This window comes from Rhea pennata, chromosome 19 (assembly GCF_028389875.1).
Source record: "Rhea pennata isolate bPtePen1 chromosome 19, bPtePen1.pri, whole genome shotgun sequence".
In the NCBI taxonomy this organism is placed as follows: domain Eukaryota; kingdom Metazoa; phylum Chordata; class Aves; order Rheiformes; family Rheidae; genus Rhea; species Rhea pennata.
This window is the reverse complement of record NC_084681.1, coordinates 10180624-10208100: the sequence shown is the minus strand read 5'-3', so window position 1 is coordinate 10208100 and position 27477 is coordinate 10180624. Positions and strand designations below refer to the sequence as shown.

General features: G+C 41.1%; 1 protein-coding gene across 4 annotated transcripts in view; it reads right to left on the bottom strand.

Annotated features, from left to right (window-relative positions):
- The window catches only part of MAP2K4 (mitogen-activated protein kinase kinase 4), a 102610-nt gene that overhangs the window by 19292 nt on the left and 55841 nt on the right, over window positions 1–27477 (bottom strand). For 3 of the 4 annotated variants that reach the window (XM_062591606.1, XM_062591603.1, XM_062591604.1), the window contains 5 exons: window positions 25776–25950; window positions 15179–15298; window positions 6834–6953; window positions 4788–4839; window positions 3983–4110 (listed from right to left, as the gene is read on the bottom strand). In XM_062591606.1, the coding sequence (XP_062447590.1) occupies window positions 3983–4110; window positions 4788–4839; window positions 6834–6953; window positions 15179–15298; window positions 25776–25950 (595 nt within the window). Of the gene's footprint in view, window positions 1–3982; window positions 4111–4787; window positions 4840–6833; window positions 6954–15178; window positions 15299–16860; window positions 16948–25775; window positions 25951–27477 lie in introns of those variants that run through there. The other variant, XM_062591607.1, reaches the window with a different exon arrangement.

The following is a 27477-nucleotide window of genomic DNA, read 5'->3' as shown; positions in this document are numbered from 1 at the left end:
CCTAGTGGAATGCCTCCTCTAAGGGACTCCTTGCTCCCTGTTAGGGGTTTCTAACTATCAGTTGCAGTCCTTCTAGCCTGTCCAATACAGGATAGCAACAGAGGATACTGTCTTCACAGCTACCTTTCCGAGCTGCCGTGGAGCGAGGCAGGCATGCTCGGCGCAGCCACTCTGCCCCTACTGCCCACATTGCCGAGGCGAGACACTGCCTCTGCTGCTCTGTGCCCCAGCTCCTGTGCGATGGGAAGCACAAGAAGCTGAGGAAGCGCAAGACAAGAGCTGAAGGGGCAAACTGGAGGTGGATGAGGGAAGTGACACACAGTACCTATACTCAGGAATAGTCATAGCTTGCAGAGGGCAGTTTATGAAGTGGGCGTTTGTCATGCAGCTCCCCGGTGACCAGTAAAAAGGAACTGGGTGACAGAGGACAGTTATAACTCTGCCTTTAGAGAGATCTCAAAGGAGCAGGACAAGGTAGATCATCTTTCTACACACTGGCTGGTTCCTGACCTATATAAAACCAGATGCTTCTAATCAGGCCTGTTCACTTGCCTCTGACACAGAAATTGGGTTCATCTGAGCATTAAGAAGGCAAAAGGTAGTAATGCAACAATGCTTGTGGGCACCAGCATGTCACAGAAAGTCTCCAATTCAGCCCAAATCAGAACCACTCATTCCAGCAGGAGACGACTATATGGATCACCAAAGACGTAAGGCCACTTGTCAGACCCCTCAGGCTGCTGTTTCCCAGAAAACAAACAAACAAAAAAAACCCTTAAGGAATAAATACAGTGACCTTGATTTTACAGTGGAATTAAAAGTTGATCAAAAACTACCTGCCACTGAAAGAGGCTCTCCTTCACTCTTTTTTCTCAGATGTACTTTCCCCCTCTCTCCTCTGCACTACTATCCAGGCTTTTCTGAGCCTTAAGACCCAACTAAGCCATGTCCACTTGGCAAAATGCAGGAAAAATATCTCTTCTCCTTTTTGGTAGGATCAGCTTTCCATCACTCCTGTTCCTCAAACTGGCTCTCAGCAGGATCAGATGAACAATGAAGGTAGCAGAAGTGAAACAGGAACACATGGGGAGGACCAGGGGCTGGCAAGAACCAATCTCACCCCTTTTGGCAACAGCCTTTAAGACTGGCATGGCTGTATTGCAAAACTTCACCTAGTAATGCTGGCACCAACACAGGTACTGGAACAGCTCAGTGCGACATACTATCCATGCAGACAGACTGAACTATTCTGCAGGCAGGTGGTTGCTTGGGACGGTTGGGGAGAACCTCTAGTCTTTCCATTTCTTTCTTTCTTTCAAAAAACACACAGCACAAACTTCCTTCTTGTTGTAATGATCATAGTGAAATTAAAAGTCAAAAGCAAAATAACCTTTCCAGCACTTGGCGCTCCAAGGCTAATGCTCTGCTTTCTGTGACAGCTCTAACGATTTTGGTTAAAATATACAAGCACTTGCTTAGGCAGCTGGACATGGCTCCTGCTGCCAAATCGGACTGGCAGTCGAACTGGCAGACATCCAATGTTATTGTTATCAATGGTTATTTGGGGACTCAGCTCCAGTGAACATGGTGTTATCAGGTTCCTTTGATGGGCAAGTGCTCATGCAACAAGAATTACTGCAAGAGTCAAGGGTCAAGCGGGTCTTGCAGAGTAACGTGTTCCCATGGCCACAGAGCATCATTCAGCAGCCAACATCAGACTCACTCTTGTTATATGTAACACAGTGACAGTCTAGCAAGCCTTTAACCTTTTTGTATTAAAAAAATACTTTACTTTTGAGAGGAGTGTGACTGATTTGACTTCCTCCCAAGTATATTCAGGTTTGATTGCAGCACCACTTGCAGCCATGAGCCCGTGCAGGGTCAGAGGAAGAGCTGGCAGTTGTAGCTGGGATTCTGCATGCTGGAGACATCTCCCCATTTCCCAGGCTTTCCAGTACGTGGAAATGCACATGTACTCGGAGAGGAGTTACTGAGTCCAGAGAGCAAAAAGGGAAGAGGCCAGCAGTCTCCCACACCAGTTGCCAGCTGCTGGCTCACCCACAAACCATATACCATGCCAAAGCTCTTAAAAATAAAAACTGAATTGAAATACTTTTCTCATTTAAAAAATCCAACACAATCTGGAGCTTGTAACAGGGGCACCCAAAGAACACAGTGGATGCATTTTGTTCAGTATGCACAGACAATAAGGAAAACCAAAAGGTTAGCAGAAGCACCTACCCACTCAAGGGAAATAAAGCAGCTCAACTATTTACAAAGATACTAGTACCTGCAAAGCAGTAACTAAACCAACAGACTAAGCAATCCTAACCATCTACCTACAGTTTTAAGAAAAAGTGGAAACAATTTCTGCAGTCCTAGTCCACAGAACTGGTGGGGAAAAAACAGATGAGCAACAATTTACAGAACCCATACACACGTCAGAGGATAGGGAAAAGCCAACAAAGCTTACTTGGTAGAGTTACGACCATCAGAAGAACAACTGCAATCTGAGGTGACAAATGATCAGCCTTGGATTTGAACAGGTCAGTGACTCTGCACTAGCTCCTGCCCCCTTTTGGGGTACTTTCTCTTTGCTTTATGATCTTTGTTATTGCCCTTAGGATCTCATTCTCTACCAACACAACAAACAAGTACTGCAGCTCCTACTGATCCCCTTCCCTGTGGGGAGCTTCACACACTTGCTGAAAATACTCAGAGAGGAGACATATCCATGCCCTCTCTCCAGCCTCACAAAGTCTTTATTTAAATGAACTGCCTTGTTTCATTAAGTTATCCAGATCTGGAATTTGCAACACTGTTGTACCACAGCACTGGATTCCAGTAGCAGATCTCATCTGTATCTTCCTGTCCACCTAGAGGAGTGACTAGGAGGACAGTAAATAAACATACAGATGAGGCCAAATGCTCAGAAATTCAGACTCTGTGTATGCAGAGATTAGAATCATGGCAAATATGTTTTGCATTGACAACACAGTCAGATAAAAACCATGAGGGCAGTTATCAGGATCAGAAAGAGACTTAAAATTAAAAGGGAGAGATTTTCTTTTTTTTTTCCTTGAGCTTTGAGGAAACTAGATACGACAGTTAAAAAAAACACATTGTATTTTTCAGCATATTGAGGTGTAGGAATAAGCAGTAAGAATTAAACATAGCTGCTGGAATTCAAGTTGCTTTCATACCAGCAGAAAAATAACTACCTACACAAGCCTCTCCTCAAACCCTGAGCTCAGGTGAAATAAAGAAATACGTTTTCAAAGCAACCCTGATGTACAGAAGTGCTTAAACTCCTTAGAGTTAAAAATCACAATCACAGCTTTTATCTCTCAGAGAGGGAGGGAAGCAAACAAACAGAACAGACTCTCAGGAGCCACTGCTCACACTGAATGATTTCCATGCAGCTGCTATTCTAATGCTGTTCTCCAGAATTACATACTCCTGGAATAAGCCATGGCACAATTTGGAAATCAAGTGGTTTTCAAAAATCACTATAATTCTGAAAGACTTTGCTTTGCAATAACTACTGTGACATAATCTCACCATAACAAATGGATTTCTTGCAGACCAAGAAAATCTTGTTCACAGACTGCATTCCCTTCGCCATTGAACTGTACTGTTTATTTTGGAGCATGAATAGGTGCTGCTGGAAGATGCAGGAGAAGTTTTCCATTCCAAAGCAACTGCAGCACTGGCAGCAGCAGAGGAATCAGGCTAAAAAAAGGAGTTTGGTCACTTTGCTACAGCCTGAATGTCTCTGCTGACACTGCCAGCAACAGCGCTCATTCTAGAGTTCAGTTTCTTTTGGGAAGGGAGTGTTTACCCACATGAAACAGGCTGACATTTGAGTCAGCTGACAGATGACAGGGCCTGCAATGCTGAACCATGTCTGAAGAAGGTAGGTAAAAGCCTGAATACTCCATGCGTGTGCCAGCTCTCTGCTGGACTGCCTATCTCCACTTACCGCCATGTACGGTCGGCACCCTGCATCTCTTGTTTTGGCAATGGAGTCCACAAGTTGTCCGCTAATGCCAAAGTCACAGAGTTTAATATTTCCATTTCTGTCCAGAAGAATATTGGAAGGTTTGATGTCTGTAAGGGAAAGAAATTTAAACTGATAAGTCATGGCTAGAGATTTCTGTTTTGAAAACAGCAGCTGCAGATAATCAGCACCAGTAGTGATTACTACACGCTGCTGCCTCTTAGTGTGGGCTGGGTAGCAACTGGATGTATTCATCACAGGTGTCTAAGGTGTTTGCCCAGGAAAAAAAGGAGATGGAGCTAACCCCACACCACATAATCACAGAACAGTTGGAGTTGGACCTCTGGAGACCATTCCATTGAACTCCTCTGGTCAAATATGTCATATGCCTGTAGGTAGATACAGACATTCAATTCATCCTTGAAATCCCTCTGGAGTGTGCTACTCCACTTGTAATCAGAGGTCAGAATTTGGAAAAAATGGACAGCAATACTAGTCTGGACACCCCTACCATCTTCTCTTTTCTCTAACTGAAGAGGAAGTATATCTGTGCTACTTCATACCCCCCACTCTAATCAATGGTTAGTATGAAAAACCTCTGATCAAAGAGGAAATGAAACATCTGCCTAACCACTACGGTCACGTTTGTGCAAAATCGGTAATTCTCCCTTAGTGCTCACATTCATTGTACTACAGATGCTAATGACATTTTTGACTTGAAACAAAGGCCATTTAAAATTCTTGCAACTATTCTTGTAGGGGAAAAAAAAAAAAAAGACAAACCTACCTCTGTGAATGATTTTCAAGTTTTCTTTTAAGTGGTTTAGTGCTTTCACAGTCTAGGAAAAAAATACAAATGAAAAATAAGCTAAGGTAGTAAGATTACTATGATTATTAAACTTTTGGACCTCCAAGAACTGGGAGTAGGGGAAGAAAATTAAAGGTATTAAGTTATGAATCCTGTAATATATTAAAATATTTTTCTTGTAATTTTTCATACAAAAAGAGATATTTAAGTAAGACACATACCACTTGTCACAACCTGGAAAGATTAAATTTTGGAAAGGGAAAACAAGAGATAAAGTTGAACAATTCCTGATGTTAATCATCAAATTCAAGTCCTATGCTGTATTTTCAGTAGGTAATGAAGCACCTGTTCTGTCGTTCTCATTCTACTGGTCAAGTACCAGCTACTCGTTTCAGTGTTGTGAAGTGCAGCAGAGGAGCCTGTTCTGCATTACCTGTTTGCCATCAAATGAAAGAGACACCAGAGAACCTTATTTCACAGGACTATTCTAAAAAGACTGGAAGTTCATCATTTTCATTCATGAAAATGAAGGGTGAAGATTGGTTGCAACACTGTTGTACCACAGCACTGGATTCCAGTAGCAGATCTCATCTGTATCTTCCTGTCCACCTAGAGGAGTGACTTGGTTTTCTTCCAAGATCTGGCCCTGAGTAAAACTTACTCATATCCTTTCAAGAGGTCGAGGACTTACTGAGCACTTCCCAATCACTCTGATAACTTAGGACATCAATTTGTTGTGGTATTCACATTCTGCAGCCAACATAAAAACTGTTTGTGGCACTTGCCATCAACACAGTATGAGTACAGCACCCCCTCACATATTCCTCAGTTACTCCTGAATACTACTTCACTTCTGCAACCCTTCACCTTCCACAGCCTTTGTAAAACTAATTCTTTTGGTTTCATCTAGATTTTTTTATTGGACTAGAAAGGTATTTTCAGATGGGGTTCACCTCACCTAGCTATTACTGCCCAATCCCCTAGTTCCTGCTGTATGCATTTTAGACATCTTCCTCAGGATGAGATGGACTGTATTCACCTTCCAGTGATGTCATCTTTGTGATATATGAAGGAATCCTTGCTGAGGGAGCTGGTGTCTATCTCGCTGGTGCTTATGTGCAGTAGGAAGGTGGTTCTGGGCTCCATAAGGCTAACCAAATACTTACAGTGCCCTGGCCTCTCATCATCATTCTGAGAAAGTGCCACAGCCATTCCCACTCCCCAATTGCCATACTAACAGTTCTGCCAGAAAACTGTCCACTCTCTCTGAGTCAAACTGACCGACAGCACTGATTACAAGGGAAGTCTGAGAGATCAATCAGTGCCCGGTTCCTGCTACCTGTGGTCCTGCTAAGTAGCACCTAAGGCCTGACAAACTGACCATGTGCACATGGAGTCCTCTCTGATGCTGCCTCTGAGCTGCAAGGTTTACAGCTCGCTCTGCACATGGCTGGTTTTACTCACATCAGCATCCTAGCTTTACTGCTATTATAGGAAGGATTTTTTAAAAAGCAAGTCCTGCCACCTGCCAAGGTTCTCCTCAGGCCATGCCAGTGATACGAATTGTATGCCTGTGATACACTCACAAACAGCCCCCTGCAGGCCAGTTCTTCCATACGGTCAGCACAAATGCTCTAACCACCACAGAGGGCGGACAAAGACTGGAACACTGAGAAGTTTTCTTTCTCAGCTCAGTTTGATCACCCTCCAAAAATGACATGACATGGGAGTGTAGGGAGCAGCAGGGACAAAAAGTCCTCTCCAAGTTGTCAGGATTCTGGAAATGGGGAAAAATTCCCCTTATGGACAAGTTACAGTTCCAGCATCTGCTTCTTCATCATGCAATATATTATGGGACAGTTAGTTATTAGTATACTCATCATCATTAAAACTATGATGCAATATAATAACAGCAATTCTATCAAATGCAGGTTGGCCAGCTTTCTCACAAGCAAGTGAGAGAGATCTGAATGTTTTCAAGTTATCCTCAAAGAACGTACAAGGAAGGTTTAATAAAATACTCACAGCTAAAGTGATTTTGCCTAAGATTTCTTCTGGAATAACATCATCTAATACACTATATACATATTTGTAAAACTTATCAAACGAGGTAGACATGAGCTCCATACAGATCCAACAGTCACCCTAGAAAAAGAAAAGAATCTCTGTTACTGTCAAGTTAAAATAATAAACAAAAATCTGGAGAATATAAAGAGATTTCCTTGAATCCAGTCAAGCACATTAAACAAGCAATATACATCTGACACGAAGGATTCAATTAATCTTGATTAATTTTAGCAATCAGTTCTGCAGCTACTCTGAACTAGTCATCGAAGGCAATGGAAGAAATCGCCCTTACATGTACCTCTTCCCCATTCCAATTTCCCAATGGAGACATCTAGCCAATCAGCTTAGAGTTGACGTTTAATTTAAGACATCTGAAGTTAGATGAAATCAAGCCTCAAAAACTGTCTGGCTCTCAAGAAGATTGAAGGTACATTGAGAGACTACTATATACAATCAGACTAAAAAAAATTCCTTACAGTTTATGGTAACCCTACAGAGGATGTTTCATACAAGATTAAGAGATAGGATACGGGCAAAAGAAAATGAAAGCAAACACAAGTTTGAGCTGTCTTCATTTTTGATTCACATTTTACAATTAAAGAATTTAAAGACAGACAGTTATAAAATATACAAGTACTTTTGTTCAATCAAAACCTAAACTAAAGCAAACCATCAGAGGAGAATGACATGGCTTTTTTTCAAACTTTCTCCTGAGATCTGTGTATCTACCCACACACTCTGGATTTGCTCGGGATGAGAAACGTATCTCTTTAAAGGTGATCTGCAAAAGAATTTCATCTTTTGCTTTAATATGTATCTCACATATAGTAAAGACCAGCTTATCCAATGGATTAACCTGAATTATTTCTTTTTTTTTTTTTTTTTGAACATTTTATTTATAGCTAAGGACAACATACAGCTTTGTGTAAGCTATTCATGGTGGATTCTAAAGTACTTAAGGCAACTATTCATTGCCACAAATCCTAGAACAACAGAACCAGAACTGTTTTCAACGGAAACAACATATTCTTTTACGCATTGTATTATAAGGAGTGTTAAAACTGTATTAATTGTTAAATACTAAGTGTAGAACTGAGATGACTAATCTGGTTGTCTTACTCTGGGTAACCCACATCCAAAATACTTCTGTAAAGAGCAATGCCTAATGTAGGCAACACTGCCCTCATCTATGTGGGTGATGTGGAGTACAGGATGAAGAGTTTCTGGTTATGAGTACGCTCTACACTCTTGTGATAGAAGAAGCAATAAACACGTAAGAGATTTCCTTACTAATAATTATTCTATAGAAGGTAGATTTTTCCTGACTGGACAAAAAACAAACCAACCAAGTTATTTGTTAATATATGGAAAAGAAATTAGAAGAAAACTGGAATACACACAGTCTGAAGGTACAGCAAAGCCCAAAGCTCCCATCTAGTAGACCTGAAGTCACTTTTGTTTGAGGTAGTCTCCTGGTGTTTACAGTAGCCAGTAATCACTTGATTAAACAAGCTTGCACAGCCACAGGTTTTAAGACCAAAAAGGGAATTTGGGCTCACTGAGAACGACCTTCTGTGAAACATAAGCCAAGGAACTTAATACGCCAAGACCCTGTCTCCAGTCCAAATGCTTGATTTCGTGGGAACAGAACCGCCTACAAAAGGTGCTTTCAAATACCGTTTGCTTGCACACTGTAGTGCTAAGTATCAGTGGTAGCACCCAGCTCTGTGCTGGGTTACTTGCACATGTGGGAAACTGTTTTCAGCAATACAGAGGGCAAGCTGCTATGAAGCACTTCAAATGCCACTAGCATTATGCATGTCACTGTCTTCAGTGATAATGAATCCAATATAACCTCTTGTCAAAGGAGTTATATTACCTTTGAGAAGATACACTTACCTCTTTTGAGGTTACCAGCTTCTCTAGGAAGGGCTGAGCCTCTGCTGCGCTAGCTGGGGAAGAAAGCCCTAGGATCAGAGCCATGGGAGGCTCCATTTTACACTGTTCATTTGGTACCAGGCTTTTCATTTCAACACATGGTAGAGCACGATCTAATGTTACCTATCTAAGGGAAATGGCTGTTATAAGCCTGAGCCTAGAAAACATGCATTTTACCTGGAATAGCACAAAAGCAACTGCTTGAAGAGGCATCATGCTAGAACAGTGGTAGAGAAACCACAGAGAAAGAGACAGCATGGGGGGAAGAGGACATTTCAAATAACTGACATAGAACATGAAGAAAGGAGCATAGAAGGATCAAGCTGCTGGAGAAAGAAAACAAATTGGCTATGCACAAGTTTGGCTGAGAATCTGTTCAAATTTAAACTGCAGAAATGAAGTTAGACAATGAGTGCAGAACTCGGTTTCTTTCCAGCACTGGCAACAAATCCAAAGTGCAATTGCTGTATTTCTATTACCACTAGTGGCTCAGAGAAGGGGAAGTGGATTCAGTGTTGGTGATGTATATAAATCAAGTGAAATTAGAATCACAACTAACCCTTAGGAACAATCCACAACGAAAGCAAGCATGGAACTGTTCTATTGCAAAATCAGTTAAGATATTGTTACTGGTGTGATCAGGCTTACATGAAAATTTTACTGTGATATACTCCTGTGTTATTGTACTGAGACTATGGATGACTGGGTTCACATGAAAATGCCAGAATACTATTGACTGTCTGCAGTCTTGCACATATGTCCAGTGACACTAATATTCTGAGTGTCTTCAGTTACCCAGGTTTCAGCAGGTAAGCTCAGCAGCAAAAGCTGTAGAGCTGTTAAAGCAAAAGCTTCAGAAAATATTATGCAAGTCTCCAGGGGTGTGATACATGTGTTACTAAACAACCTAAAAATACATAAATTGCTGTCCAATGTTAATTCAAGTATTTAGAAAAAGAAAAAAAAACAATTTAATTGCACATGACAAAAAGCACGGGGGGGGGGGGGGGGGGGAGGACCAGACTTGCTTTACTCAGTCTCCTAAAATGGTACATGCCACCTAAAAGTCTTCGTGTGGAAATTTATTGATCTAGTAATAAAAAAACCAAAATCTACCTGATCAGCATGAATTCATGTCAGCAAGATCAACTGTAAGAAAGATGACAGATCTTTTCAATTTTGCAGCGTCACTAAAGCTGATCCTAGTACTCAAAATTCTACAGGTTCTGATCCCTTCTGGGGACTTGCAAAGGCTTACCTATTGGCAAACTTGCTAGATTTTACTGAGAAAAAAGAGGAAGACTGGCGGGGATGACTGAGTAGCAGTCACTCAGTCCCCTTTCTTATCAAATACAGAGTAGTGCTGGTGTTCATGGGAGCATGCTGGTTCACCTTGAAATATGAGGACAAAATTGTCTTAATGAAAGTTTCTCTTCAATTTATGCTTCTATAGCAGGTTGATTTCTGATTACAAAATGATGAAGGAGGCATCTGGATTTTTTTCTTCCAGTTATAGCTGTTCTTCCAAAGAATATATTTTAGTTCTCACTAGGCATTAAATTACCAGCCTCTAGTACTTGTCTTGTAAGCATTCCAAAAATATCTAGGAACACCCTGCACCCAGTTTTTCATTCAAAATATTGCTACATCAAGACACACACAAAAACTGTTTCTGAACCAGCAGCTGGGATGCTCTAACTTCCAAAAGCAGTATCCCAAGCTCCCAGTTAACAACTGGGCATGTCACGTAGATACAATGCTACAAATTTACTATGTTAGGGTACTACAGGGAACCTTTATGCAACCTTTTATGAAGAAGAAACTTCTTATTACATCTATACTAACAAGAGAGAATCAAGAATCTCATCGTTTATACTACACAGAGGACATATATTTAAGGGACCAGGGCATGCTCTCTGGGGCATATGCCTTGAGTTATGTCAACACAGTCAAAGTTTTCCATAGTAATGGAGATTACTGCCAGAGAAATGCTTCAGAGCAGCTCTATTACAAACCGTAAGTGGTCTTCATCAGATGGAAGACCGCTTTCTAAGGCAGTAAACGGAGACGAAGATTTTGAAATAATATCTACTGTAGATTTAAGAAGCTATTTGGATGGTGTGTCCTACACAGATACTTGGATGCAGTCCCTCCTCTTGAAAATCTTTGTAACTACTAGCGCTTATCCTGAATATCATACTTATTTCAGGTATGTGCCAGACATCTCAGAGACACAGGATAATCCTGTCTCTGACTGAAGAGGCAGGCTACAGAAAGTGTTTATTCTGCTACTGTTTCTTTTTCTAGTTGTGGTTCTGTTCTATCTCAGAAAATCTAGGCTGACTATCGTTCTGTCTTTTTTTGCAGGCATTTATGCAGTATGGAATTTCATGGAATATTTCATTCTTCATGGAATTTTAATATTTCACCAACCAAAAAAAAGTTTCTTATGAAATCTGCAAAGGATTCATAACTGTTGAAAACTCATGTACATCTTACAGTCTTGAACTAAATTTTAACTGGTCAAAACCCCAAGGTGGGATTTTAAACACTACTTATGGGAGCTGAGAATAGCATAACAAATATTTGAGGAAATTAACGTACATAACATGGAAATAGTTTTCAAGGCATTGCAAATGCTGTTCCAAACCACCCTCCTGTGGGTCACTCAAGATGAGTGGGCATAAGCAGTGAAGGGAGCAAAAGCACTGTATAATAATTCATAAAGGATACATCAATACTTCACAACAACATCATCCATATGTTACCAACACCGTGCTAGCTCTTCCTGGTACTAGTAGAAGCTCACCATAGGCTAGTATATCTGGCTTCCTGGGCAGATTTTGCAGTGTGTAATGAATTTTGCATCAATAAAATTCATCAGTCATTGAGCTGATCAGTTTAAACTTAGCTCAGCTATGCTCGTGCTATGTAGGAGTCACTGCTGAGGTCTCAAGTGAGACAAAGTTCAAGAAAAGCAATGGGTAGAGTTACTTTAAAAGAGTAATGAGTGTGGTTATAGTAACTGACCGCTCTCAATTCAAGTCTTAGAGATATTGTGTAAAATTGGATTAGCTATATAGCCTCCAGTAGGTACACAGAAAGAGATTCCCCCCCCCACTTCCGAGCTCTCAGCTCTCCAGTCTCCTGGTTCCCCAATGCAGAGGCATGGCTCAGAGACAGACAGTCCTGTATTCTCACTAAAAGAAAGTGACTCAGGTGAATTCTTCGCAAAAATCCTAGCAACCTTCTTTTTTCTAGGGAGTATTACTTAAAGAGGCAAGTATCTTTAATACTTGCAACTAGCATGCATTAATTCAGGAGGCAACAAACTGACAAGAGTAACCAGAATCTCTTCAAAATAGATCTCTCATGACTGATAACTTGTAGAGTTCTGTGTGCATTTACAAGAGTCAAAGGCCTCAGTGGCACAGTATGAAAACAGTGTCTGACTTCCTAAAGCACTGAATCCATTCATTCCTCTATAGCCACTTTAACGAGGAATAGCAGCATAATTGCCGCTTCTGTCTTCTATGCTTTCTTCTAGGTCTTTCTCCTCCTGATCTTTTCCTCCTCCTTTCTTTCTCTTCTGTTAAGAGACCAGGTTGTGGACATCAAAATGAGCCCCAGTGTCATGTATTAGGAAACTAATATCCAGGGATGCTTTCAATTACTAAAAAAATAAATTGATTTTTTTCTACCCAGGATCTTTGGAGAACCAAGAGTACAGAGCAATCCACTTAATAGCTATGTTAGCAAAACGAAGGGTGCTCTAACATCACCAAGAGATGCAACATGGTGAAATGAAGGACATAGCTTCCACAGCTCCAGCAACAAGAACAAGAGCAAGCAGAGGACCCTGTCATAGATAACCTTATTCTAGCATGTACACTATATGACATCAGTGCGATGAAGGCCCCCACTTCATGTAAAGGCTGCAACTCTGTTTCCTGGGACTTTTCCAATACTGTTCTTGTTTCAATAAACAGGCAATTAACCTCATCTAATGGATGTCTAAGAATTGAAGGAAAGTCAGACGTCAGTCAATTGAGTTACAGTTTTCCACATTGTTACATACTACATTATATACATATACATACATACAAAAGTAACAGAGGGAGGGCCCATGTGGTTGAAGAACAGGGAACAAAGAACATGGGTTAAGATGCTCCCTGATGACATACAAACAGCACTAGTTCACAGAGAAGACCCAGTTCCATGTCGGGTTCCCTTGAAGTACAGTGGTAATGACCAACTGTCAACTCTTCTGAATCAAAAGTATAGATACAGTTTACGTCATCTAGTTATTTTTCAAGAGAAGGTTTTCAGATTGCCAGAACTGTCAGAGAGAATGCAGCATTTTAAAACTTTCTGTATCAGAAAATGCTTGGTGAACAAATGAGACAGAATACAACAAGGGAAACATACCCATTCATATTCATGGACCAGATAATGTACAAAGAAAAAGACCAAGCTAGCAGGTCTCTTCCTCCTTCTCTTGGGTTGTGTCCCGAGATTAGGCTGAAGTGGTGGAAAATGGGCAAGTCTGCATGCCTGTTCCCCTACACCAGAGAGAGTACAGGAGGAGGAATAATCCACATCTACAGAAGAGCTACAAGAGCTGCTGTTCTCTGAAGGAAGAGGAGCAGTAACCACGTTTTGATATTCAACCTGAACATAATTTTTGCTCACTCTTGCTCTTGCAAATGGACCAAGGGTTTGCAATGCAGTGCTGCCTACCACTGCTATATTCCAATTCCTGTGCCTGTAATTCTTGTGCCTGAAAAGTCTCAGCTCAGCTTCAGGACTAGCCTCCAACCATGTCTTAACACTATCCAGGCTCTGTGGAGAAGGCCAACTTTCAATTGTTTTTCCCAGTCATTCAAAGCTAGATAACAACAGGAGTGGCTGGCAAAAGTGCAAGCAGGAGACACCATTATACCTTCTGTAGCCCTGCAGCATATTGCCTTAAAATATGGATATATAGTTAAATGCTAAAAGAGTTGCAGACGTGGTGATTAACACCATATTCTTGGCCATGAACATAGCTGAACTATGTTAGAATTAACTGTGATCAGCTTACATAGCTTTCAGTGCTGTAATCCTGGTCTTCACTGGGTATAATTCATGGAAGCATTATGCTGAGTAACTCTTTCTACAGCATATGCACGCGTATAAAAGGGCCAAGCAAAATTATAGTCCCTAGGCTTGCTATTGCAGATACTGCTTCTTTCAGTAACAGTCATGAAATTTGGTATCTGCTCCAAAAGGATAGAGCAGAACTGTAGGAGATGCCAAGAAAGGCAAAAAAGATGATCAAAGGTCTGGAATGGGTTCCATGTAAGACACAATAGGCTAGAGCTTGTCAGAGCAGAGAAGACATGACAGAGAGGAAACATGACAAAGGTCCATGAAACTGCCAGTGACCTAGAAAGAATGGGTAACAGTCAATTGTTCGCTGCCTCTTCATATACAAAAACTAGAGGTACCACTCAAAACTAGCACAACGTAAACTCAAAATAAATCAAGGTGGTGAGACAACTAATGATAGTATCTCTCAGAGAACACCATGGGTGTAAAAATGTCCATGTATTTAAGAGGAAACTGAAGGTTTTCATGGAAAAGAAATTCACTAAGAATCACAAAGTACACAGATACGACACCTAACTCTGAAGACAGCCATTGTATATGACCAAAGGCTTAGGGGAAATATCACATATGCTTCTGTAAGCAAACACTTTGGGCCACTGCCAGAGACAAGACATAAGGCTAGCAGCTCTGGTCTGAACCACTGTAGTTGCCCTTATATTTTAATGTAACTGCAGATACAAACCACTTTGAGGAAGAAGCATGTCAGTCAGAAGTCTCTTGACATAGCCTTGGTACAATATGTACATTAGATAAGCTTATTAGGAACTGTGGCTACTATCACTGCAGCACCCTTTGTTACAGGGGTGCTGAATTTGCACAAGGGCTTTCATAAAGTTGTATCTGGTAACAGCTCGCATAAAGCACATTTGTGTCCGAACACTGTGTCGCAGCAGCACCCACCCACTCAGCCAAAGCTCTGCTTAGGAGAGCCACAAACCCAGCAGCTCATCAAAAGGAGAGAATGGCAGAAAGGAAGGAGAGACTGACACATGCAGACAGATATGGCAGTGAGTGGGAACAGCACGCATTCAGCAGCAGTCAGGTATCTGTGTCACTTGGTTAAATAGGCTGGACTAAAAGTAGAGGCCTAAAAATACTAACACAAATTAATTTTCTCCTCCTCATTGCAAGCGGAAAACTGCAAAACAAACAAAAAAAAAAAAAAAAGCAAAAAACAAGGTCTGCTGTGAATGAAGCAAGTTTGGAGTGCCCACCTCTCTGAAGAGTGCGCCATAAAACTGAACAATATACGGGCAGTCACTGCTTCGCATTACTACATCGAGGTCCATCAGAAGTTGCTTCTGTTCTTTTTCATCCACTGTCGACCGAATTCTCTGAAAGAGGAAGATTAGCAGAGACTTTATCACTTACATGCCATTACTGTACTTCATAACAACTTCTGGAGATACACACCAAGGACCCCAAACACAAAGTTGAGCACACAATCCCCAAGGTATGTTCAAACACACTCTATAGAGAATTAAACCATGTTCTCAAATAAGAGAAGACCTGCAACTAAGTACCCCTAAGGCCATTTAATTCAGCCTATAAAATCTCTGATCAAATTTTACCCTAGTGAGCATTTTAACTATCACTTTCAGAGGAAATATCAAAATTAAACTGAAGCTCAGATTTCACTGAAACCTACAGCAAAACAATACTTTCAGACTTTCTTTTAAAAAATAAATTCTTACATAGTTGTTATCCATGTTAGATGGGACCTGAGGACGGTTTTCAAATCTAACCAAGAAATACTATGTTTAAATTACTAAGGAAAACACAGAAGCTAAAGAAGCTCCCTCCACTGTGCTTACACTACATTAGTGCATATGTTTGCTGCTAATCTCTGATCAGGTGGTCTTCACTGGGCAGAACGTGTATGGCAAGGTGAAAAGGGACCATCATGTAACCCAGAGAAGACATTGCTCTGGTAATTTCAAAGAGGGGGCAACAGTCCTACGAGCTCTTCTCATAAAGACTAACTTTGAATTCTTCACCTAGCATTGGCCTAGGTAACATTAACAATATATTAAGGCCTGTATTCAAATAATTTTATCTTCTTAAAACATTCTGAAGCATTAGACAAGACCACATCGTTAACACCCCAGTTTGAGAGGCAGGGGAAAACACACTTTCTCCCATCATAAAATAAATAAATAAATATCATAGGTTATTTACTTTTCAAAGGCTACAGTAACACTGAAATGGCTCAAATCTAAAAGACACAGTTGTCATGGAAATAATCTCTAAAGGAGGACATTTTAGCACCACATCCCAGAAAAGTCTGATTTGGGTTTGAAAGAAAAATGCAAGCTTGAAAATAGCAAACTGTAGATGTTTAACCACTCAGCTTATTAAACGAAGGCTAGAGTAGACCATCCACAGTTTTTTCTGTAATTTTACAGACATATTTAGCATCTTGCAGTAATTAATCCATTCCCTGAAATGCAGGTGAGGAAAACTGTGATCCTGAAAACGTGATTTATGTTGAGAAATCACTAAAAAAAACAAACAAAAAAAAATATTTGACAAGAAGTCTAGACCAACAGAAGTAGCCTGACCTCTCTTTCAAGAAAAACTGATTTACTATCCAAGAAAGAAAGATTATTCAAGATACTGTGCATGTGCTTTAGCTTGTGGGAAAAATCTGCATGATAGTAGCACCCATTCCCACCCACACTTCTTAGCAGAGAGCTCACTGCCCTGTGTGCAACCACTGCTGGCAGCAAGATCACACACATAGCAAGCATAAGGCTAAGTGTATGAAGGTACTTTCAAGGCTGGCCATTCGTATTGCGTCATTTGAGAATTAGCAATATAATTAAATACTTTAAAACTATTTTGTGACGACCCACACAAAATGATGACAGTATTGACACTGTATAATTTTCCTTACCTTTGGTGTATCCTGATATTTTGGCATTTCATCATTCATTCTTAGTGTTCTAGTAGCTTTAGTTTGGCCAAGAACAATCATTGTGTTTATACTGCCCTTTTCCCTCCCAATGAAGTCTAGAGAACTTGGGAAAACTGGCAAGAGACTTGTCCAGCACACCACAAATCTGTAACAACCACATCCTGCAATACAATTGAGTGGGTAGGATTTTATAGCTGCAAACAGAGCAAGAAGATGGCTTAAGGGACTACTAATGAAACTAAAACACTTCACCTCTAGGTCACTGGTTCAAATCTATTTCACAAAAGTTCAGTCATAGCAGTGAAGTCTGACAAGTTTGATCAATTCTTTGTCTTGTGCCTACATGATAAAACAGTACATATCCTGCCGAGATATCAAAGGCTGAGGGTACACCATTGGCACTGTGAGTACAAAACGATAATGCCACTGCTCTGACCTTGACAGAGAATGATAGATTCAAAAGTCACCATGGTGGGACCTATCAGAAACAGATGAGATCCTCATGGAGATGCCATCCATTACTGAAAAGTTCACAAAAAGGTGAGAAGGAATGCCAGAGAAGCTTCTCATCACATTGCAACTCAGAGATCCCTTCTGCACCTACTCTCTAACTCACGGACTTCTCAGAGCCTCTCCCAGCCTCTTTCCACATTCCCCTGCATGATCCTGTCACAGCCATCCTAACTTGCTTCTCAATCTCTACAGCTTCAGCTGAAAGCACCTTCTTCTACTTCTGACATTTCCTTCTCTGCTCTACCTTCTCCAGCTCTGGAAAGAGTGCAAGATACATGCCATGTGGAAGAAGTGATTTTAACAGCACCCCAGAACAACACTGAACCCAAAGATTCCTCCTTTTTCCAAACACATTATCTCCAGGGAGAAAGAATAGGCAGAGAGATGTCCCAGAGAAAGAGACAGAGGGCTGGTTGTAATGCAGAACATCCAGGCAGAATAGGGAGCTAAAGGATGCCTTGAAAAGCCAGCATGGACTCCTCAGCAAATACACTTCAGGGAGTGAAAGTAACTACATGTTGCAGGACTGGAGAGTCCCACACAAGAGTGCAGGAGACTGGAGATTTGCTAGTTCAAGAGGAGGGGGAAAAAAACTGAGGCAGCATGCAGCACAGCTGCAGAGCTGGGGAGCAGCCCAGGCCAAAAACGATGGCTTTGTTTAGTTAGAGTGCACTAGGGAGTTTGATGCATGCCAGCGGTCCCAGTTAACCAGCTACAGAACAAGCATTCACCAGTGAAACAAGAACAAAGGAGAAACAGCAAAAGGTGATTGAAGTGAACAGCAGTCACTACACAAATAGCATGTGAGGCCATAATGAAGATCTGCTACTAATTTCCAGGCAGAATGCAAGACTGCAGTAGCTCGCACAGGCAGAATCCCCTGAGGATGTGGGATATGGCAGAGGAAGCAAGACACAAGGCAAGTAAGACTGAGAATGCCAGTTAAGACAGGGATGGAAAGGTCTAACTTAGCTTCAGGTCTTTCATCTCTCAGCCTGGTTACTCTACTGCATAAAGTCACTGTCATGGCCAAAGAAGTCACGTACGGAAAAAGAATGTTTTTCAGTAGAGGCTTATGGAAAGTCTGCTTTTAACATTTCTTTGTTGGCTTCAAACAAACTGCATCAAACCTTCCAGGACAAAATTTCAGTATAAATCCAGGTGGGGACAAAGCCTCCTGATATCAGAAACAAGAACTCTCTGCTATGCCCTAGGTAGTATCAACAGGACCCAAAATATAAAAGACATCATCCAGTCCCAACATACACAAGAAAAGGTTCAGGTGCAGTGTGCAGTGCAAGAAAAAAAAAGGAAAAAAAAAGAAAAGAAAGAAAAGCTATAAACTCAGCCAAACTGAAAACAAACTTCTTGAGCTGACAGTAAGAACAGTGCTGTTCTGTTCACATGTCATAGGACTCACAGCTGTCCTCAGCTGTGTTCAGCAAAAAGCAACCACAGTAGTGCTTGCCAGTGTCACTGAAGGTTTGGATATTATCTGGGGAATGACAGCAACTTAAGGATATAAAATGATCAGGGAAGAGGGGATTTTAGCCCATTCACTGCTCATGGAGAGAAGGTTTACTTACCCATCTGAAACATTTTTACTGCTGACAGAAGCAGTAGGTCTTTCACTGATCCCAAATAGTTTCCCATCTCCTAAATAAGGCTTACTCTCTCTCCTGATTTCCTTTTAACCTCCTTCTCTCTCATCCTCTCCTTTCTCAGTGTAGTATCAGTAGTCCTTGGAGCACTGATTTCTCTCTCAGCTAGCTACCAATATGGATGAATGAAAAAAGGAAATTACAATATATAACAAAAAGATGTCAAGTTCAGAGAGGGTACCTAAAAGTGCCAAAAATGGAAATGAAAACAAAGCCATATCCCAGCCTGCAAAATCCCCAAACTTCTTTTCAGAAGTCATATGGGAAACAGGAAGGAGAGAGAAATTTGCCCCTTGGCTGAACTTAAAAAAACTAACATGTCATCTTGGTGGGTTTTTATGGACTATCTGGCTGAAGGATGTAGAGATTATGGAGGCAGAAATAACATTATATTTCTGCTCCCAGGGATATCTGATATTTAGCAACCTGTTTCAAAGTGGGAGGCTGCCATCAGAGAAAATAATCTCTGAAAGCCAAGCAAAGACTTGAACATCTGTTTTAAAGCTATGGATAAGAGTAAACAGTGAATACAAGGCAAAATGATGTGAAAGAAGCACTATGCTCTGAACAAGAAATGGCTCCATAGTTTACTAAGTCCTCTGGGAAGAACAGAGATCTTTTATGAACATTTTATAGGCTTCACATCCTATTGAATTTTACACATCTCCAAACAGCACCTTGGCCAGCTTCTCTGATTACTCAGCTGATCTTGATACTGCTTCTGATTTTAATCAGGACATGTTTATACAAGAAGAAATAGAAGACTGACTATAAAATGGTCAAAATACTGTTAGACCTAAGAGAAAACATGAAAATAGAAACAAAGGACACTGGCTGGAAATGAAACTGGACTAAGCAATATTGCAAAGAAAGATAACTAGGTTGATTTATATGGTAGATACTGGAAGATACAGAAAATCTTGGGGTATGACCAAAAAGCATTATATTTTCTGGGATAAGGGAAATCTGAAACACAAGGATTACAGACAAAAATGCCCCCTCCCCATTTTGCTTACATTCCTAGTCACAGCAATTTCTGACAGAAAAAAACATTCAACAAAAAAGAGATGTAAGACTTTTCCATGTGGTTATAACATTAAGTTTGAGGGTTAGCTGAAGCAGAAACATTCTACTAGGTTTTTTTACAGTTTATTTTTCAGACAGTTGAAAATAACAGTACTGGAAGAGGAAGGAATTCGCAGAAGCTCCTAATACTGAAACTCAAATATCAGAAGAGTTCCTCACTGCCAGATAGCAATGGTGGGTCTAGCAAAGAAAGTTTAAAGATGCTGATCTGATAAGAGAGAGGAATTTGAGTGCAGATGTCTGAACCGCCTATTTCTGCCAATCTTCTGAGTGCTCAAGGACATCACTGTCATACTCAGACTTCTGACTGGCATGCACACTCCTTTACAGAGTAAAGGTTGGCTATTTTAAATATGTGATTATTTACATTGTGAACTCTTCAAAGAAGTAACTTTCCTAGCCTCCAAGGGGCCTTTTTAAACACCCTGGATAATAAATCCACACTACATACAACATGTACTCTTTAAATAATAAGCAAAGCTTCCTGCTCCAGCAGTGGGAATACTTCCTAGCTTTCATTCAGTTCTGGGCTTTTGTTTTATTTACACACTTTTATATCAGTCCGGAAAAATCAAGTATGCCAAAGATTTTTTTAAAGTCCTTTTTTGTGACTACGATCAACAAGGCCAGAGAGAAATTTAAGAATTGGGGGTGGGGAAATCCTCAAATGCTTGGTGAGGTTGCTCCAAAATTTGACTTGAATGAAATAGGGCTTCTCTAAGCTTTCTTTGATATGCCAAAGACAGTCTGGTTCCTAGAATTTATAGTATCATCAAGGAACAAGGTGCATAACCGTCATGGAGCAGCTATGACCAAAACACACGGTGATACTGGATAGCAAATATCAAAGCAGGCTAGAAAATGGCACATGTTGTAAAGCCTCTGGACTTGAAATAGGAGTGAGTGCAATGGGCCAGATCCTGAGAAAGGCCCAGGGTTCTCCACAGAGCAGACCAAAGAGCCAGATAGATCCACAAGTCACTTATGAACAGCCATGGACTGGCCAAAAACACTGTTAGACTGAAGAGAAAATGCGAAACCGAAATAAAGTCAGAGGACACAAGGTAGAACTGGTAAATGGACTAGGCAAAGCTGCAGAGTACAAACAGTGCTGGTGTTGTCAGCAGATGCCTGTCAGGGGAGAGACTTCTTCATGGAAAACGTGGAGTCCAGAAGAAAAACCTGCCAAGGAGGTGAGGCAACCTACAGACTGGCCTTGTCATTGTGAATTTGCACAGACTGGGCAGGTATCGGACAAACTTGAGCTGCTCTCTTTTCCACCTGGGAAAGCCTTGACTTAGGATGGATGTCAAAAAATTCTCAGGAAAACAAACAGTTTCTTCTGGCAAGAGGAAGACTGAAATGCCAGCTGACTAACTGAGAGCAAAAAGGGACTATACAAGGGATTATATAAAAGGGACCAGCAAGGTCTGTGAGAGAGGATTCTCTTTTATTAGGATTTTGAAAACATACTATAACATTTTCCAAGGTTTGGACACAAATCCTCTGGTTGGGACTTCTCTTTCCGTTCCTTTGTTGTCTCCCCTTCTTTCTGACATCTCTAGGAACACGTTTTCTTCAGGAGAGAGGGTAAAGGATGCAAAAGTATCACAGCAAAGACTGTGATCATCCGCCTCTGAAACGGAGCCCGGCTCCCAGCCTGCTGCCCCAGGCAGCCTCGCAGGCGTGAGCTCTCTGCTTCTACAATGGCCATCTTGCTGCTCCAGCCTCTGGCCTGTCTCTCAAGAGGCATGGTAAAGCCTTTTTGTTACTTGAGTATATATTTATAGGGGCAAAGAATGATAAAAGGGGAGGAGAGAAAGGAGCAGGATCGGGCACAAGGGCTCATTACTGAACCCTCTTGCTCCCTCAGCAATACTCCGGGAGCCTGAAGGTTTTGCTGAAGTGGTTTCACACCAGTGCAGCAGAGGCACATCCTCCTCTTTTCCCACTGAGGTCTGAGTACCAGATGAGAGCTTTGTGACTCATCCAGCAGACTGGCAGGCTTGCTGCTGAGAGCAACCAGACACCCTCAGTGAAGGTGCTAGGATTAAAGCTGCCAGGATCCATAGATTGGCTGACTAGGTCAAACTGCATAAAGGAGTGGAAATTGGGAAGTGAAACAAAATTGTGTCTCTACCTGCAGATCTTAGTTCTTTAGGTCATCTTTTAGGACATGCAGGATGGCAACAGAGGCTGAATGCATTGCCTGCAGTAGTAAGAAATGTAGATGGCAAGGGAAGCAAAAAGGCTTTGATTAGAGACCTCAGGAACAACAGAAGTGAGGTACCAATGGCTAGAGGTAGGAACTTGAATGCTCTGCAGCATCTGTGTCATAGAAAAAATGAATTACACAAAGCAGAGATAAAATGGAAGGCTAAACTACATCAAATTTCAAGAAATCAAAGACTGCAAAGCACCATGAGAGGGGCATGACAGGCTAAAAAAGGGCAGAGGAAGGAGCTGGAAACAGCACCTGATGGCATGCTACAGAAGAGCCACATCTGCATAAGCTGAGAGGTGAGCAGGATACATGCTCAGAATCCCCTGTCTGCCTCCATGTAGCAAGAACTATAGTATCATTCTGAGAGAAAAAGAGCAACTTTTCATCTGTTTATTAAAATATAAATGTGACATGCTTGTAGAACAAGAAGAATTTTGATCTGTCCAAAGCAGAAGGAGGCTGACAAGTGACAAGGGGCAGCCCTCTGAAGATAGTACATACCAATTTTCTCTGCATCTAACTAGGAGCTTCTGGAGACATCTCTGTACTTCACTCATCAGTATAGAACAGCCAACAACATTTGGCTTGTGGCCTCCAAAAGCTATTTCCTACTGTTGAATGTCCTTCCAAGGATGATTTGCCTGCTGCACTGATGTTGCTGTAATCATCTCTTGGTGAGGCAAGGAAAAGAACAGCAGCACTACCAAATAAGCAGAGATGCTGGCTCTGAAATTCAGCAAGATTAAGGGCAGCCCCTCTGATGCTCTGCACATGGCACAGTGACGTGCCAGTGAGTTATGAGCAGGTATTGTTTAGATCTTAACTACAACCTGAAAGCACTATACTTGCATGATTTCCTCTCAAGCAGCTATTCCCCTTCTAAACTTCCCTCTCACACAGAAGGATGTGGAGTGGAAGAAAAGGTGGGAGTTAAAAAAAAAAAAAAAAAAAAAAAAAAAAAGAGAGAGAGAGAGAGAAAGAAAGAAAGCAATGTAATGAGGAAAGTTCCTGCCTATAGAGAGCAAGGAGAGACCATAGGCAGCAGCTGGCTTACTTGAATGCAGGTGAGCAACAAGGGCTTCAGAAAGCAACAGCTCTATTGGCTGCCAGGACATTGCAGACTTGAGTGATAGACACCAGAAGAAAAGGTAGGTCACCTGCAACATGTATGGTCTACAAGCTGAATTAACATATTGTACAGAGCACAGAGATAAATGTACAACCTAGACTGCCCCAAAAGCAACAGTTTAAGTAACCTGACGAAGAAAGACTAATAGTTTGGGATGAACTAATAGCTAGTCCAGGATCAACTCTGTCTTGAAAACTGATCTCAAATAACTGCATCATCCAAGATGTAAAGTAACTATTTCAGCCTGGGAGACCTCACATACTGTTCCACCCACAAATTTTGCTTTTCTCATTTTCATGCTTTATCTCCACCATCTTAGGCCATACAGAATAGCCCTTTGTTTTGCTGCTTACAGCTTAAAAATGGATGCTGCTTCCCCAGACTCTCCACCCTTCTTTCCCACCCCAGGGAGAAAAAAGTGCAGCAGGCTTAGCCATGCCCACCCAAGGGGAATGGGTTCAGAAGAAAGAAGATGGCTTTTTTTTTTTTTTTTTTTTTTTTTTTTTTTTTTTTTTTGATATCAACTCCTCAAGTCAAGTACCCCACTTGGGTGTAACCCATCTCTCTTCCCTTGGGAAAGCCAGTTTGGCAGGTTGCTCCTTCCACCTCCCAGGCTGTACTTGCATCATAGATCTTTGATGCTGGACACTGACAAGATTATTCTATGATCCTAAGAGTCCCTTATGCAAACACAGCTTGGGACAACAGAATTGCTGTGCCAGTGGAGCTGTCCCCTTCTCTGTGATGTTAGCTAAACAAAGCACTCTTCTCAACACAGCTGTACCCACTGCAGAGCTTTTGCTAACAAAGTCACTCAGCTATAGGTATGATTTTTTTCTACCCACAACTGACGTGATCAGGGTAGCAAAACTTGTCGTTCAGGCCATACACCCTGGGCCTGAGGCTGGGAGTACCAGAGCTGTACGCTTTGCCCAGGCCTCATTTCACCACATCAGCAGTTTACAACCTCTGATCTGCAAACTCCATCTAGAAGTTCCACCAAAGGCAACTAAGAGAAACAAGCCTTTAGCTACAATGACCCTCTAGCTCCACTGGAGATTTTTAGAGATTCAAAAGAAGGTTGAAATATCACTGCACTGGGATCCAAAAAGCTCAGAGAGACCTGGCCAATATCCCTCTACTGTGAGCAAGTCAACACTTACTGGAAGAAAAAAAAATCAGAGGATGGTGGTTACTCCAGGGGCCCTGACACACTTGAGACAAGTATCAATTATTTTTACAGTAGCCAGAGTTGGGGCTTAGATACGTCTACCTGGCACATGAAAACAGCAGGAATGAATGCTTCCAGATCAAATCAGAGAGTACTCCAAAGAAGGCAGAGAGAGCTGAAAAAGAGAGCGATGCAGTGCTGTATAGTTCACGCTCTGTTCTACTCTTTCATTAGAGCCACAGGAGCACTTACAGTTGATCTCATCAACAGAGCTAAAAGAATGATGTCATTAATCACTACCCAGCAAGCAAAGGGAAGGACAAGAGAAGGACGACAGATAGAGAGAAAGAGAGAATGAGAATACAGCTGCTCTCCACCTCACCCAGCATCACGGACAAGCAATTCCTCAAAAGTCCCCAGTAAGTAGCACCACTACAGTAAGACAAAGATTACTTCATATTGCCTAGCTAGGAAATGAGGTTGTATATTGGTTTTGTTTTTAAGGCGAGTTTCTGGGTAGCATAAGGAACAAAAGCGACAGTCTTGGAAACCGCTACTATCTGCATCTCCAGAGCAGGTTCAGCATGGTAAGCACAAAGTAAGGACACTCTATCATACACCAACAGCAGCAAAACACTCTCTAGAATGTGTTTACCCCATCCCAGCTTCTCCTGAAAAGCTTATCAACTACTACACCATGGGCACATATTTCCATAAAAAGCAAATTTTAAGTCACTACCTTATTTCACAAAAACACCAAGAGGCTATTCGATGTTAACTTGTGTCTACTACCAAACTAGACTGTATCTGAACCAGTGACCCAGAGGTGAAGGTCCATGTCACATTATCAGTCTCCAGAGACATGCAATCCCCTCAAAACAGTAGATTCCTGATAGGCATTTTCAAAAGGACACAAGCAATTATGAGAGCTTCACAAATCACTTGACAATATGCCCATTACACAATGTATTTTCAGCAAAAAGCAGCCTTTATACTGGAAATAAATAGAAAGGAGCAGCAGATGGGTGACAGATGGAAGAACATTAATTCTCCATCACATTTCAACCCTAAATGGACTGAAGTACAAACATAAGTATGGGCATCACCTACTTTAACTGCCATAATTTGCCCACTTGGTTTGTGGACCATTTTGTTGACAGAACCATAAGCGCCTCGTCCAATTTCTCCAAGGTCTTTCAAGTCCTCTGCTGTAAAATCCCAATGCTGTTCAGGGGAAATCTTCAATTTTCCTGATGATTCAATGCTGTGTGTTCTCAGTCTCTCTCTGTCAAAAATATTGGGAAGCAATTTTTCCACATTTTAAATAGTCTGCAAATTTCTCTTTTTCAGCACTTGATTAAACATTAGAAGAGAGGGGTTCACAAAGGCTACAGCAACAATCTGACTCCACGCAGGATTTTGGTTGGGGGGAAGGAGGGTGCAGGGGGTGGCAGGGGAGGAAGGATGTTATATCAAAAATGACATACGCTTGCTCACAGCTTCAATTAATGGTAAGTTTCTCCAGCTGTGGCATAAAATTCAATGCGTCTCATGTATTAGAGTCATTCTACTCACTCATTTACACAGTTCTTTCTGCTTTGCACAAAATACATCAGGCTTAAAGCAGGATCTGGTAACATGCAGAACCAAGAGTCTGAAGAGCACTCCCCAGTCCCAGAGCCCCAAAGCTTCTACAACTCTACACCGTTACGCTTCATATCAACTGTCTCATTTTTAGTTAGATTTTTATTCCACACAGGCAATATCTTCTGTTTTTATCAAGGGGACTTTAAAGAGAGCTTGCTCTTAATGGAAAACTGCAATTAATTTCAAAACATTTTAAACAATCATTTGATTTTTTTAAAACAAATGAAAAGCCAATAATTTATGTTATATTTATATATATATATACACACACATACACACACACACACACACACATATATATATATATATATATATATATAAACATACACATATATAAGTTGTGACACCCAAAACCCACAAATTGTCTATTCAAGTATATCTTTACAAACACCTAAACTAGTGTTCTTGGGCAGAAATTTCTTCTATTAAAGCCTAAAGGATTTCGTTCAGGTATGGAGCAGAATGATGCCCAAAGTCTGTGGGGGAAAAAAAGATTTCCACAGTTGTTTTAAGGTGCTTCTAATTACTCACTCAAATGCAGCAATGCTATCACTGATCAAGTAGGAAATGCACATGTATTTTCACAATTTTTCACCTTAAAATCCATACAAGTTTCCATTTTTTCATTAATTAATGAGCTGATTCACGCTTCTTTGGTCATAAAGTATGTCAAAAGTCTCAGCTTCCTACTTTAAAGTAGCAGTAATAGCATTAAAGATGGTTTTCACTGTAGGACATGTCAATCTCACACAGATATTAAAGCAAACAGGTATTTTTGATGACCTCATGTATAAGGGAGATTCTGTCAAACTAATCATTTGGACTCTGATCACTTCATCTGGGCATTTGATTGAGGAACCAGCTTTTCTAAGATCTGGTCAAATGAGCAGAACATACATGAGGTATTTGATCAAATGCATAAAACCAATAAAGTTAATCAGCCAAAGGAATAAATATATTATGTCTGAATCCACACTGATAAATACAACTGACTATTTGTCAACCAGCAGCTGCAAGCACTACCCAGTTTGATGCTATGGTGGACCCAAACCTGACCTCCACAAGGTTTTATTTGGAATCTGGGTTTTGTGAGGGCAATGAGGTCAGGTCCAAAGGTCAATTTATTGCAGCAACTAAGGTTCAAATGGCTTCATCTGCTGCACGC